The following is a 13,672-nucleotide window of genomic DNA, read 5'->3' as shown; positions in this document are numbered from 1 at the left end:
ATTTTGCTTGAATTTACTTTATACTTTTTATTTATCACACTATGTGCCCTTTTAGCACTTTGTATTTTATTTTTAAGTACTTTGTCTTTATTTTTACCTGTGATATTCCTATTGCTTTCATTAATGCAAAGCACATGAATTGACCTTGTGTATGAAATAAGCTATATAAATAAACTTGCCTTGCCTAGCCTATAAAGTTTTCTTCCTCAGGAAAAACAGGAAAAATCTTCAATGTAAATGTAGTAGTTGTTCTTCGTTATTTAAAATGGACTGATACAAATGCTCCAAAATAGTTTGTAAGAAAATCCCTTTACCTTAACCTACATTAAAAGTAAAGAATGTTTTTGCTTTCCCCTGAAAAATTACATTTTTGGAGATCCTTGTTTTTCTTTGGGCAACAAAAATGAAAAGCTTCTTATATAGTTTACTGCATAGGTCATGAAAATGTGGCTTTTACGCTTAAATAGAGCACTATATGCTAAACAGAGAGTCGTGCAACTTATGTCTGAATATACGTAGCTTTACATTAGATATATAATAAACTATATGTTTAATGAACTGCAAAGGCCACTACATAGGAAGTAGGAACCATTTGAGATTCAGCCCAGCTTTCTCCATGCTATTGTTAGTGTAAAATGCATATAGGCTTAGAATGCTACTATACACAAAGAACCCAGATAGATAATCAAGCTTTCACTGATGAACAGTTAATTTTGTAGCTGCTACTTCATTTTGGAAGTGTGTGTGTGTGTGTGTGTGTGTGTGTGTGTGTGTGTGTGTGTGTGTGTGTGTGTGTGCGCGCGCATGTGCATGATCTCAGATATCCTTGTTTACATTTTCAGTGTCGGATACCTTATGGATAGCAGGGAAGTGTATGTTTATGTGCATGTCTACAGTAACAGGATTTGTTTGTGTGACTGTGCATGCATTATATAACTTTATCCCTTTTGTTTATTAGATGGTGATGAGACTGGTATCATGGACGACTTGCTGGAGGCGCTGCAATCTGGAGCTGCTTTCAGGAGAAAGAGAGGACCACGGCAAGCAGGTAATAAATTATTCTTTTTTTGATCAGTCAGGAAGCTAAAATAATCTTAAGAAACTAACTAACCAAATAGTAGACCATGGCTGTGAAACATCTTAAAGGGGAATTTAACTTTTTTTGTTTATTTATTTATTATGTTTTTATTTTTTAAATTAAACTCAAAGCAGTTTAATGTGAAGTGCTCTGTAGAGGAATTGTGTGCAGTAGTGTTGATAGCGGTTTTAATGCCTCTAAAAGCTACCTCACAGAAATGGATTGCATAAAATGGTTAATGAATACCTAGCCTGATGCCAGAGTCATTTCACATAGTTTTGAGACAAGGTTAATAAGGCCTAAAATGTGTGTATGTGTGTTTTTTGTTTTTTTTTTTGTTTGTTTTTTTTTATTATTAATTGTTAGTGGAGAGGTACATTAAGGGAGAAAACCGCTGTTTTACCATTATCAGTATTACACACACATATATATATATGTATATATATATGAATCGTTGACAGTAGTGAAGTATCTGATCCAAAGACATGAGTACAGGAAAACCAAAATGGTATGAAATGCAGAATCTTATAACTTCATATGTTTGCTATGTAATGTGCTTACATTACTTGTAACTACACACACACACACACACACACACACACACACACACACACAAAGATTAGAAACTTCACTGAATCCCCCCTGTTGTCTACCATCTGCCCTGTGCTCAGCAGCTCTGCGAAACAGAGGCTGTTTGTGTGTAAGGATTTTGGCAGGGTTAGTCATTTTCACCAGTGCTGGGGGTCTATAGAAGCTGCTGGGTGGTGTAGGGAATGTAGTGGGGGGTTAAAAGCTGATTAGCACTTTGATTTGAGAGGCTTTATTCCTCCACTCTTCACTCTGCCCTTCACTCTGTTCTCTTATAGGGTTATTTTGGCCATTACAACCCTTGTCTGCTTTCTTAGACTATAATTTGTGAGTTGATACCTTGATAGCAGAGCTGATTTAATTACGAATTAAATGCCTGAACAGCTGAAACTTCTCAAAAGCATGGAAGACTGAAGCAGAACTAGGTAGTTTTTCAGAATTAGTGTACACATGCAGTAAATATATATATATATATATATATATTTTTTTTTGGATTGTTATTTTTTGTTTGCAAGGCTTTTCAAAAACTGAAGTACATAACATTCTACACTCAATTTTACAAATTTTTATACTAATTGTTCATGAAAGGCTCACAAAAGAAGTGAAGTGACTCTATAATTTACGAACAAACCCAATTATTGGTGGTCAAAAGCAAATAGATACATGCTTTAAAAGTTGTGACCTATTTCTGTATGTTGTATGCAAAGGTTTGGACATGTAATTTTCTAAGTGAGAATAAGCCAACACATCCTCTACAGAGAACACACTTCTTAACCATTTAATGTACAATTACTGTTTATTTGCAGAATTTAACATATTAGGGGGGGAAATGTGGGAGGGCAGCATAAAATGTGGCCAATGCAAAAGTTATGGCTCATTTTATATTTTATTTTTCTGATATATTAACCTAAGAAAAGTAAATTTGGAAAATTAGGAAAATTCTATATATAGCCAAGTTTGTCCTCCATAAATGTTTTTTTCACTTAGAAAATTAAGGCGTAATTTGACCTGGGGTTTTCCAACGTAAATATATGTAAATATGTACATATATACAAACAGACATGTATAAATACATTCAAATGATATAATATTGAGGGTAAAATGGATAAATATCAATTAAACTTGTTAAATGTGCTCTTACAGTGTTTTCAAAAGTGTAGTTGTAGAAAAGCTGGCTAGGTGAGTTTTTTACACTTAAGTTTAAATTGTCAGTTAGCTCTTCTGACTTAATTAGGCAAAATGATTCATTTACAAACATAAACACAGTGACAACTTCTACTGCTGTCATCCGAGAAGAAATTCTCCAAACTTAACCTGCGTGTTTGCGTGTGTGTGTGTGTGTGTGTGTGTGTGTGTGTGTGTGTGTGTGTGTGTGTGTGTAACTGGATATCTGGCTGAATGAATCCAGATGTGGAGTAGTGTCACTTGCTGAAATAGCTTACTCACCCCCCCATGCTTCTGGTTCTTACTCTTTTTGTAATCGTTCTTGAATTCCTTCTCTCCCTGGTGCCTCTTTCTCTGGAGTACATATTTTCTGGGGTCTTCTCATAGTACCATATATGAATAACGGGAGCAGCTAAAACTAGAGGGAATAGGGGAAATATGTGGAGGGGTTAGTAGGAGTTATGAGAACCCTGACTCTATTTAATATAGTTTATAAGAGGAGTGCAGGTGGATTGAAGAGGGATAGCACTCTGAGGCTGTCACTCTGAGCTTCTCATTAGCTAATAGTTAAGCTAATAGTTAATCAGAAGAAGGACAGAGTCTGCAGAATTTTAAACTACATTTAGTGTTAATGCCCGTTTTCCACTTTCTCACACGTATTCACAGACCATATGAGCCCATATTACAATATGCTATATGAACAATAAGGATATGTTACAGTATACACTACCAGTCAAAAAATTGAATCAATATTTTCAGTAATATAAAGTCAGTGCGATGGTAGATAAAAAAAAAAGATTCTAATATACTAGTTTCCAAACTCTACATGTGCAAAGTCAAGTTTATATAATTACAAATAATTAGTTAGGAAACTGTAGTTAATAAAGGAATAAATAAAAAATAAGAAATTTTAGAAGTGTCACGAATGATAACCAGAGTAAATTATTCTGACTTTCATAATTTCATTTTTAATATTTTTTGTCTCCAAAATACTGAAAAAAGAATCAAAAAGGAGCTTTTGTTATCTAGTTTACAGTATTCAAGTCTGCTTTGAATACGTTTTTAGTGTATTTACAATAACGAATATTCATTCAAATCTTGGTTTCTAAGCTTTTGAATGGAAGTATGCATAAAAAATTAATAATTAGAAGAAGAAGGAAAAATAAAATATTATCACTATTGTTACTACTGTTTCTACTACTACTAATTACAATAATAATAATAATAATAATAATAATAAAAAACAGCTCTCTCGCTGTCTGTTTTTCTCTCTCTGTCATATCTGTAATGTATAGGTTCTTTCCTTTTTCTATTTTCATCAGTTATTTTAAAGTAAGTGAACATGGGGTAAACTGAAACTGTCTAAATGTGCCTGTGCATCCTGTGTGTGTGTTGGTGAGCTTTGTCCCTGTGTTGCTGGAGTGAGTCATAGTTAGTCTCATTTTTAGCCTTTCTGAGGAGGTGAGAGAGCTGTCTCCTGTTTCCCTGTGACACACAGCTTGTCTGACTCATCCCAGCATTCACCACAGACCATTCCCACACATACCCACTCACCCACACACACACACACACACACACACACACACACACACACACACACACTCTGATCCAATCCTTAACCACTTAGTCTGAAAAAAATAGCAAAACAAGTGCCCCCTCTCTCAGAAGTTACACGTATTGTACATTCCAAAAGAACCCCACCCTACAGCAACATTCCCGCTTACACACTCTCATTCTCATACGTACACACAGAGCCCACCACTTGAATTCCCTACTTGCCACTAGGGATGTACACAGGTACTCCAGTACTTGATTAATACGTGATAATCATCCACTGAGAAGAAAAGACCTTGTCTGTGTGACAAACCCTCATCAGCATCCACCGTCATACCGATTAGTGTTAGCTCATTAGCTCATATCAGAAGAGGCATCTTCCGTAACTCGTCAGACATGAAAACATATCAGTTTCCCTCAGCTATTTTTGAAAATTTAAAATATGGTTTCAAATTTTACCGTTTAGTACTATCATCTGATAACTGAGCCTACGGCCTTTTTTCTTTTTTTCCTGCAGTTAACTGGACATCCATTCATTAACACTTATGGATACATGAATATCAAGATTAGTCAGACTGCACATCCCTACTTATCACATGATCATTCTATGCAGGACCACGTTTATACACAAACACACACGCACACTTGTGGCTGGCTCTATAGATGTTGGCTGAATAGAAGCAGACTGCAGGCATGTGGCGAGGAGTCAGCAGGTGACCTTTCACCTCTCACCCCTGACCCAGTGTAATGACTGCAACCAACCAAAAGAGAGACTCTCAAATCCTCCCAGCAGCTGCTGAGCTACTGACACATTTTGCACACACACAAAATGCTAATTTGAACTCCCAGATCACTCTAGATACACACTATCATTCACTTTCTCTCTGTGTCGCCACGTAATGTTGGTTGGCGCTTCAGCCCTCCAGCAGAATTAAAATAGTCACACTAACCTTCATCTGACTGGGTGTTGTGAATAATCAATCTGAACAATGATGTTCTGTGTTTGGATTCTCTCTCTGTTACAGAAATAGCGAACTATATAGTGTGCTACTTTGAGACATTGTTCTAACTCTTGCGATGAATATTTGGGTCATTGCATGGTCAAGCACTATGTAGTGAATGAGTTATTGAGTGAATGACCAGAATAATGAGTTTAATCAAACACCCCGATACCTTACTGCAGAGCTGGGGGAAGTGCACACCAGCGAGGTTCATCAAAGGCTGTTAGCAGTATTTTAAACCTCTCCCTATTTTGTTGTGTTAAACAGCACTTGTATTTTGCTAGCAGCTGAAGTGGCTACTTGGCTAGCAAAAGCACATTGAACCCTTTAGCTCTTGAGCTTGAGCTCTCATAGCCAAGGTTCGATATAAGCTAAACTCTATAGTGATAAACATAGGCATCTTTTTACCATAAGCTAAAAAATAAAAATGAGGAACTAGCCAACTAAAATAAGTTACTAGAGTGAAATGAAAACAACTTACCAAAACAAACTGAAAATGAACTAAAACTATGATCGGTCACAAAATGAAAATTCTAATTCGTTATAATCTTTGGATCTGCATACATAATTACAATCATATCAATCATAGAAGCATACATTTATGAGCTGCTGGGCTTCAACCTGACTGTCATAGTTCTCAACTTCTGAATATATTTTGAACTGCGGTAATAAACATACTTAAATTAATGGTTAATTTATGACTATATAAATTTATTTTTAACCATTTAGAATTATCGAATTATAAGTATCCAGCTTAAGTGTTTTGAGTATTGGGATTTTCATTTGGCATTGCCAGCAAGTATTCAAAACCAGTAAAATGCTCTTCAGTCTGGCCCTAAATTCATCCTAAACGACATCCTAGCAAAAATATTGTGAAAGACGTCACATCTGTCCGTAGTCTCCCCTTCGAGTGCACGTGCACATTTGTGTGCTTGACTGCGCTTATTCTTATCTTTAATATATACGCACATCTGCTGGGTCACGACCTGGCATACAAAGCCTCCGACACACTCCTACCACCAGTGACCAGACACGCACACTACGTCACAAAAGAGTCTCTCTCTCACACACCCCTGTTCCTTGCAATAAAAGGCTAACATTGGTGCTCCATCACCAGCCAGTTTCACAAAGGAATGAATAAAGCAGCCAAGTTGGCCACTTCACCAAAAAAAAAAGAAACATTTTGTGTACACACACACACACGCACACACACTTTGTCAGAGGTCCACACAGAATGCCTGTGCAAAGGAGGACCGGCACTCACCATTCCAGAGAAGACCAGTTACTCCACAAAGAATACACACACATCTACAGGGTGCAGCCAAAACCTCTTTCTTTACACACACCTCTTATCCACTTCCAAAGCAAGCAGCCACCCAGCCATCCACCCTCCATCTCCTGCTGAGAGCACAATCATTGCACATTCTTAATGAAATTATACAGACATGCATTCAAACACACAGTGTGTCATCTCGTCTGCTTCCTCTTGGGGGTGCTGGTCACCTCAGATCTAAATATAGGTAAACATACTAAATATCCCAGAGTTGTACATCATCTCATATCCAGTCATATGCAAAAGTTTGGGCAACTTTGGCCGAATGACACAAAGTGCACTTCAGCAAATACTGCTGTTTATTTACTGAATTTAACATAGTGGGGGGAAAAAATAAATAAAACATAAAATGTGGCCTGTGCAAAAGTTATAAAATGTCATATTTTGCTTTATTTTTATCCCTTACATTAAACGAAAGATATTTTGCACTAATGTTTGCAGAAATGTGTTTTAAAATTAAGATGTTCCACATGTGCTGCACACTGCTGCTCAGAAGAGTAAAAAAAATTAAACCTTTTTTTTTTGTTCTTTAGCTATATCTTTCTTAATTTTTAAACTCAACAGTTCATTGAGTGTTGAATGAGCAAGAATGAGGCAGATAGAAGAGGAGAGTAGGAGAGATAAAGGAGTTCAGCCAAGTGCTTTAGTCTTTCTCATACCTTTTATATTATGTGGGTGGTTTACATAAGTTGAGTGTGTCAGTAGGGTAGTATGTGTGTGCTTGGATTTCACCCTCCCACAGGCAGGAGAGAGAAAGAAAAGATAGAGAGAGGACAGAGATAAGAGGAGGGAAAAAAGACAGATGTGAGGAAAGTGAGGAAGGAAATTAGATTGCTAATTAAAAATCACAGCTGGTCTTTATCTCTCATTTCCACAGATACAGGAGGTTACTGTTGATGTGGGTTGTTGCCGTAGATACAGACTGTGTAGGAATATGCTATCTTGGAACGTCCCATAGAGGAAAGTAGAGAACTTTAACAGAGTCCTGAGTTCAGGGAGGTCACACTTACGAGCCCTGAGCCTCTTTGATAGAGCCACTGGACACACTGAACTTTGACCTTGCTGTGGAGAATGTGCTTGAGTCGCTGACTCAAATGAGTATTGGTATTACCTACAGGATACATTTGGGAGAAGCTGTGTGGGTTGTGAAGCACTTTTCCTTAATGAAGATGAACTGTGGTGCAAAACTCAGCTTAAAGGGGAATTTCAGAACTTTGTGCATAATTAAATGCTTAAGACGTAAACAAAGTCATTCAGAGTGGTTTGAAGTGAAATGCTTTGTTCTAGAGAAACATTTTTTGAATTTGCCAACACATTTCTGTTATTAACCTTGCATATGAAAACTCAGAAGGTATGTAGATTCTCTAGTTGTTGTGGAAAGTGAATAAAATGGCTGTATTTCTAGCCATTGTGACTCATGGTTCCTATCACTGCCATTGTAAAGAAATCAATGTTGGTAAGTTTCTCTGTAGTGCACAATTTACCATCAAGCCACTCTGAATTACTTTATTTACTTCTAGACAGTTATGCAGAAATTTTGAAAAAGCGATGGAATTCCCCTTTAAAGGGATGCCACAGCATTTTTCAACTTAATCTCTATGTAATGCATCTGTAGCATACTTAAGATAACCGCAATTTTGAGCTGTTTTACTTCCTAGGAAAAGAGCCAGAAGCATTTTGATTCAGAAAACACTGTTACGCTTACAGTAGTAGCCAATAGAAAGTTGCTGAAGCCCTTTATAAGAAGTGCGTCTGAAAAAATGTCCATGGTAATTGAGATTGAGCTGAAAAACGTTGGAGTATTCCTTTGAGTGCTATTAGTTTTAGATATCCCAGACTGAAAGGTCATAGCCAGGACATTCACGTTAACAAGCACCACTTAGTGACCATTACAACACAGCACATGTTTATGTCTGTTATGAGGATTTGTTATTATATTACTATTATATTATAGACTGCAACTTTCTTTCATCCCCTCTCTTTCACACCACTCCTCTCACTCTCACTCTCACACACACACACACACACACACACATCCTCTAACTGATTTTTACCCCTCCAACAGACTCAGTGCTGTCATTGTCCCAGCTCATATTGGACACCTGCCCGGTAACTCTATTGTGTGTGTGTGTGTGTGCGCGCGTGTGCATGCTGTATTATACTGTACAATGCGATGTTTGTTGCAGATGTTTGTTTAGTGAACCATGAGGCTTTGTGATATCAATGGCAGTTTAGGTGTGTTCCTGAGAGTAAGCCAAACAGCCATTGACTTCCATTCATGGTTTATTTTGCATGGGTTTGTTCTGTGTGGCTGTTTTGCATGTATGATGGCTAATAATAAGTCATGTAATAAGATGGTAAACATTGACAACATAACGTTCAGGAACTGCTCATTAGAGGCAAGCAGGATCCATCGAATGCATGCCTCAAGAAACGAGATTGTATTAATATATTGCTACAGGTCTCATATGAACGAAACACCTCCCTATGTTTGGATTGAAGAGACGGCAAAATTTAAATAATCTGCCCTCTAAAGAAATGGTTCAAAGTTTCTGAAGGTTTTATTAACATAACACGTTTTTGTAGTTTTTTCATCACAAGTTACTATTTTAGAGTGCCAGAAATTACTGTAATGATATTCTATGAAGTATGCCCTTATCTGTGCTGTTGAGGCCGGTGTCACCATTAGGTTCTAGCTAACTGAGCTTTTGAGCTTTTTAAAAAGTTAATAGCAAATGATTTTGTCAGTAAAATCTAAATTTAAATACTGTGCATTAACATAATATCACAGTCATATTAAAGTCATTTTTCCCCCAGTTTTTTTTTCTGAAGTGGTTCAGAATTACTATTAAAATCTTGTTACATTAATGTACATTAGTTAAAAATGTTTTATTTTCAGTTAATTAATTCAAAGATGCACATTGTCATGACAGTGTTTGTAATTGAGAATCAGGTTGCTGAAGTATAGTGATAAGAATAGCAGTTGTTTCACTGTAACATGGAGTTTACTTTAAGCAACTACTATAATAACATCAGTGACAACAGCAACAATGAGCGTCCTTCTTGTACGAGAGTGTGGCACGCTCCAAAAGCCACTTTGCATGACCACACCCCGCCTCAAGCTCCTCACAGCAGCGCGGCCCGTGGTGGATGCCACACTTGTTGCCACAAAGGTTTTTTGTTTCTCTCTTTTTTTTTATTCATATTTTTGATGTGTACTATAAGTGTGTAGCTGTGTGTTGTGTGTTTATGGTCATGTCTGTGTGTCTGTTCCCAAGAGGTGCAACTGTGTAAAATTTCGCCTTGTTTATAGGAGATGGTAAATCCCATGGCCAGTAGATTGTCCCTGCTGCTCTCTAAGTAGGAAGGATGGCACTATTTTCCTTTTCCTGCATTACTCAACATGATGCTGCTGTGTGAACCGTCTTGGAGGAAGCACATGTTAGATGGACGGAGTTGGAAACTGTCAGTGACTCAAAAAGAAACTAAAAAAAAAAAAACTCAAAAAAGAAAAAAATTTGCTGTGGTATTTTTATTGTGTGTGTTCTACTATTGCGTCTATGATTCATCCAGTCACATTTGTATACTCAGAGTAATTTTTGAAAATAATAATAAAAATAAGTCAAATTAAATAGTTTTACTATTTAATATATAATGCGTTGAATAATTTCCAAAAAAACTTCTGATCGCATTGTCATGAGGTCAGGGATTTGCACCCTTAGTAAATAATGTAAAGCACTACTTGAGGAGTTTTGAGGTTGCCAGATTGAATACTTGTTAACCTTCTATCTCTTTCTCTTTCTCTCTCTCTCTCTCTCTCTCTCTCTCAGCCAATCGGCGAGGAGCTGGCCATGCAGTGACAAACATTCTAGCCAAAGAGCTGCTACAGGACAACAGTTCCAGTTCCGGGGCCAAAAAGAGCCGATTGGGCAGTGAGGCCAAAAAGGCGGAGCCAGTAGAAGATACAGGTTCACTGGAGGATCTCTTAGATGTTGCCCCATCAAGGTCAAGTTAGGGGCTGCATGTACTGACCCTGATCTTTCCTGCTGAGGGGATTGGACACAGTGCTTGGGGGCCAAATGTAAGCCACACCCTCAGATAAAGCCTTTGTGGGCAGAGCGTTGGCCAATTTCACTGTGGAGGGAGAGGCTCTTTAGGCCCGCCCTGCACTGAAGCTTACAGAGTGCTGCCACCACCCCTGTGCTCATCCACTGCCCTACTGTCAACATATTCCTCTGTTTTTCTGTTTTCTCTGTCTCATTATCTGAAGTAATAAGAAGCAACCCAAAGATTTTTAGAGCGTCTTTAATATTCATTATGCATCAGGTGATGGATACATTTTGACATTCCTGCACTCGGACCTAAAGATTTCTTTTTGTTGCTTTTTCATGTTTCATGTCATTTTTTTTTGTCTGTTCACAGGGCTTCAACTTTACTGTTGTTTTGCTAGAACTAACTGTACCTACTATGCAGAGCATACTGTATGCAAAGTGTTTTAAAATGGATGTACGGTTTGAGTGAATTTACATTAGCACAAGCAAAATGAGAAGTGCCAATTGTGTGTATTTGCGTGTATCAACACACTGTCCAATAGGAGTGTGCCTTAGGTGGAAGGGTTAGCCAATCACGAGCATCCTCTCTAACGGTTCAGTTCCCCTTTTTCTTAGGTGGGTGTATGTGTGTTACTGGGTTAATGAAGGTCTGGTACCTCGTCACAATATTTTTTCTTCATGTTCTGCTATTTCTGAGTTGTTTTATTTTGGTCCAAAACAGGCTCTTGTTGCAGATCTCATGGCTAAATTTAGACGAGTCTGTCATTATGTCACCACAGTGATGGAGCCTGTGCTTGTGTGAGCGCATGCGTGCGTTTATTCACCGCCGTCTGTAATTACTGTACTGCCTCAAATGTTATAAATTTTGCATCTCATAAACAGTGCTGTTTTCTGTGTGGGTGTGTGTGTGTGCACGTGTGTTTCCGTCCACGTGTGTGTGTGTGTGTGTCTGGGTGTGTTCGAGAGAGAGGTATACGTACACTGTAGTCTTTCAGATGAGTTAATGTACTCTTGATTACTGCCTCCAAACTGCTGAAGCAGACATATCTGCCCCCGCTTGTCTGTTTGTCTGTCTGTTGTACCCAATGAAAGTAATTCTGGCATTGCTTGAGCAAGATTAACTACATGCAGGAAAACTAGAGCTGTGCCCAGCCCCACCTGTCACATCTGCCAACTGTTAAAGGGGAACTCTACCGATTATACAAAATTTCTGCGCAGTTCAGTCATTGAGATGTAAACAAATTGCTCATTGTAGAGAAACTTAGATAACATAGCCAAAGCACAAATACAGCCAGTTTATTTGCTTTCCAAAATAGCCAGTGAACGTTTTTATATGAAATGTAGATAACGGTAGTGGTAATTTTGGGGGGAAAAAAAAATGTGGGTATTATTTTTCCTTAGAACAGCTTTCATGTGCACTGTTATGCAAAATTTTGGGCACCACTTGTCAAATTCTGTTTTGTTGATTTTCTTCGTGACAATAAATTAACATTCTCTACAGAGAATGTACTGCTGCACATTTTGATACACAATTACTGTATTTGCTGAATTTAACATTGGGAAAAAAATAAAAGTTGACACATTTAAAGTTTATGGCACATTTAATATGTTGTATTTTTTCAATATGTTAAATTTAGTAAATAGAAATTGTGCAGAAAATTATTTTATATATTATATTATGTTCTATTTCAGGCATCATATCTGTAACTATTTCATGTGATAACTTTCTGTGAGGGAGCTTTTAAAAACAACAAAACCAAAAAGATGTTTCATTCCTATCAGTACAGCTGAATTACACTCAACAATTCTAACTCTAAGTTTCTCTAGAACGGAGCATTTCACATCCAACCACTCTGAATGACTGAATTTTATTATGCAGAGGTTTTGACAAATCAGTGGAATTCCCATTTGACATTGCTGCAGCATCCGGAGATCATTTCAGGTGCTGGTGTCTCCATTCTCTGGCCAAAACAGGGGTAAGAACTGTGCTCAGATCAGGTGCAGAAGCCTGAATCTCATTCCTGTTTGTGACTGACCTCAGTTCAGCAGAATGTTGCTTACACGCTTAACATGTTATCAGGAAATGCTGTGCAGTGACCGTTTAGCCAACATACATGCTTCTAGTGATTTTTCTCAAGGTGCTTATTGTCTATAAAGAGGATTTTGGACCAACATTTTGGGACTTGAAACTTTTGTTCAAAGTTGACAAACCTATTTTAGCGTTAGCACTGAAAGGCTGAAAACACTGGATGTGAATAGAGCACAGTTAGCCTGTCTGAACATTTAAAAATGGCTTACCCTTGAAGCATTTTGGAGGTTGTACTTATGTAAATGTGTGAGAACTGCTGTAGAAGCCATGTTTACCGTTGTCATCAAAATCCTGAGAAGGAGTCAGTCTTCCATAAAACAGTTAGTACTATATGGATGTCTCTGTAACCCTGACGGTGAACAGTGTGTCAGTAGGCCTTTACACACTGCTCAGGCATTTTTGTTTGCTTGAAGAGCACTTTGCGATTGTATTGTGGAACGTTTATCCCTATAACTGCACATGTTCTAGTTTTGTATGAATCATCCTGACTCTCACAAGCTTGATCTCATCTGACAAACACAACTCAACAGTTTTTTTCCTTTTCTCCCATCGACACCTTCCAATTCTGCCTTTAGCAATAATGAACAGCATCAACAGTGTTACACCCTTTGGCTGTTGTCTACTATTAGGATTTATTCTTTAATGTCCAAGCTGGTGAGATGCAGGTTTTTTTGGCTGGATGTGTTCAGATGACAGCTGGTCAGATTTTAGAGTTTTCTGAGCGTGATCAGATCAGACTGTTGATCTCTGCTGGAGTTTGCATGTAAAGACCTTGCAAACCTTTACTGAACACCTGAACATTCCCTTTTCAAA

At 37.7% G+C, this 13,672-nt stretch overlaps 1 protein-coding gene across 1 annotated transcript in view; it reads left to right on the top strand.

The window, feature by feature from the left end:
* Nucleotides 1–11,788, top strand: part of LOC118811490 (protein diaphanous homolog 1) — a 133,351-nt gene extending 121,563 nt beyond the window's left edge. The window contains 2 exon segments of the mRNA XM_036575711.1: nt 959–1,048; nt 10,549–11,788. Coding sequence (XP_036431604.1) covers nt 959–1,048; nt 10,549–10,733 — 275 coding nt within the window. The 3' untranslated portion in view covers nt 10,734–11,788.
* The last annotated feature ends 1,884 nt before the right edge of the window (nt 11,789–13,672 follow it).

This window comes from Colossoma macropomum, unplaced genomic scaffold, assembly GCF_904425465.1.
Source record: "Colossoma macropomum unplaced genomic scaffold, Colossoma_macropomum, whole genome shotgun sequence".
Classification (NCBI taxonomy): domain Eukaryota; kingdom Metazoa; phylum Chordata; class Actinopteri; order Characiformes; family Serrasalmidae; genus Colossoma; species Colossoma macropomum.
Note: the sequence above shows the minus strand (reverse complement) of the source record. Positions and strands in the feature narration are given on the sequence as shown.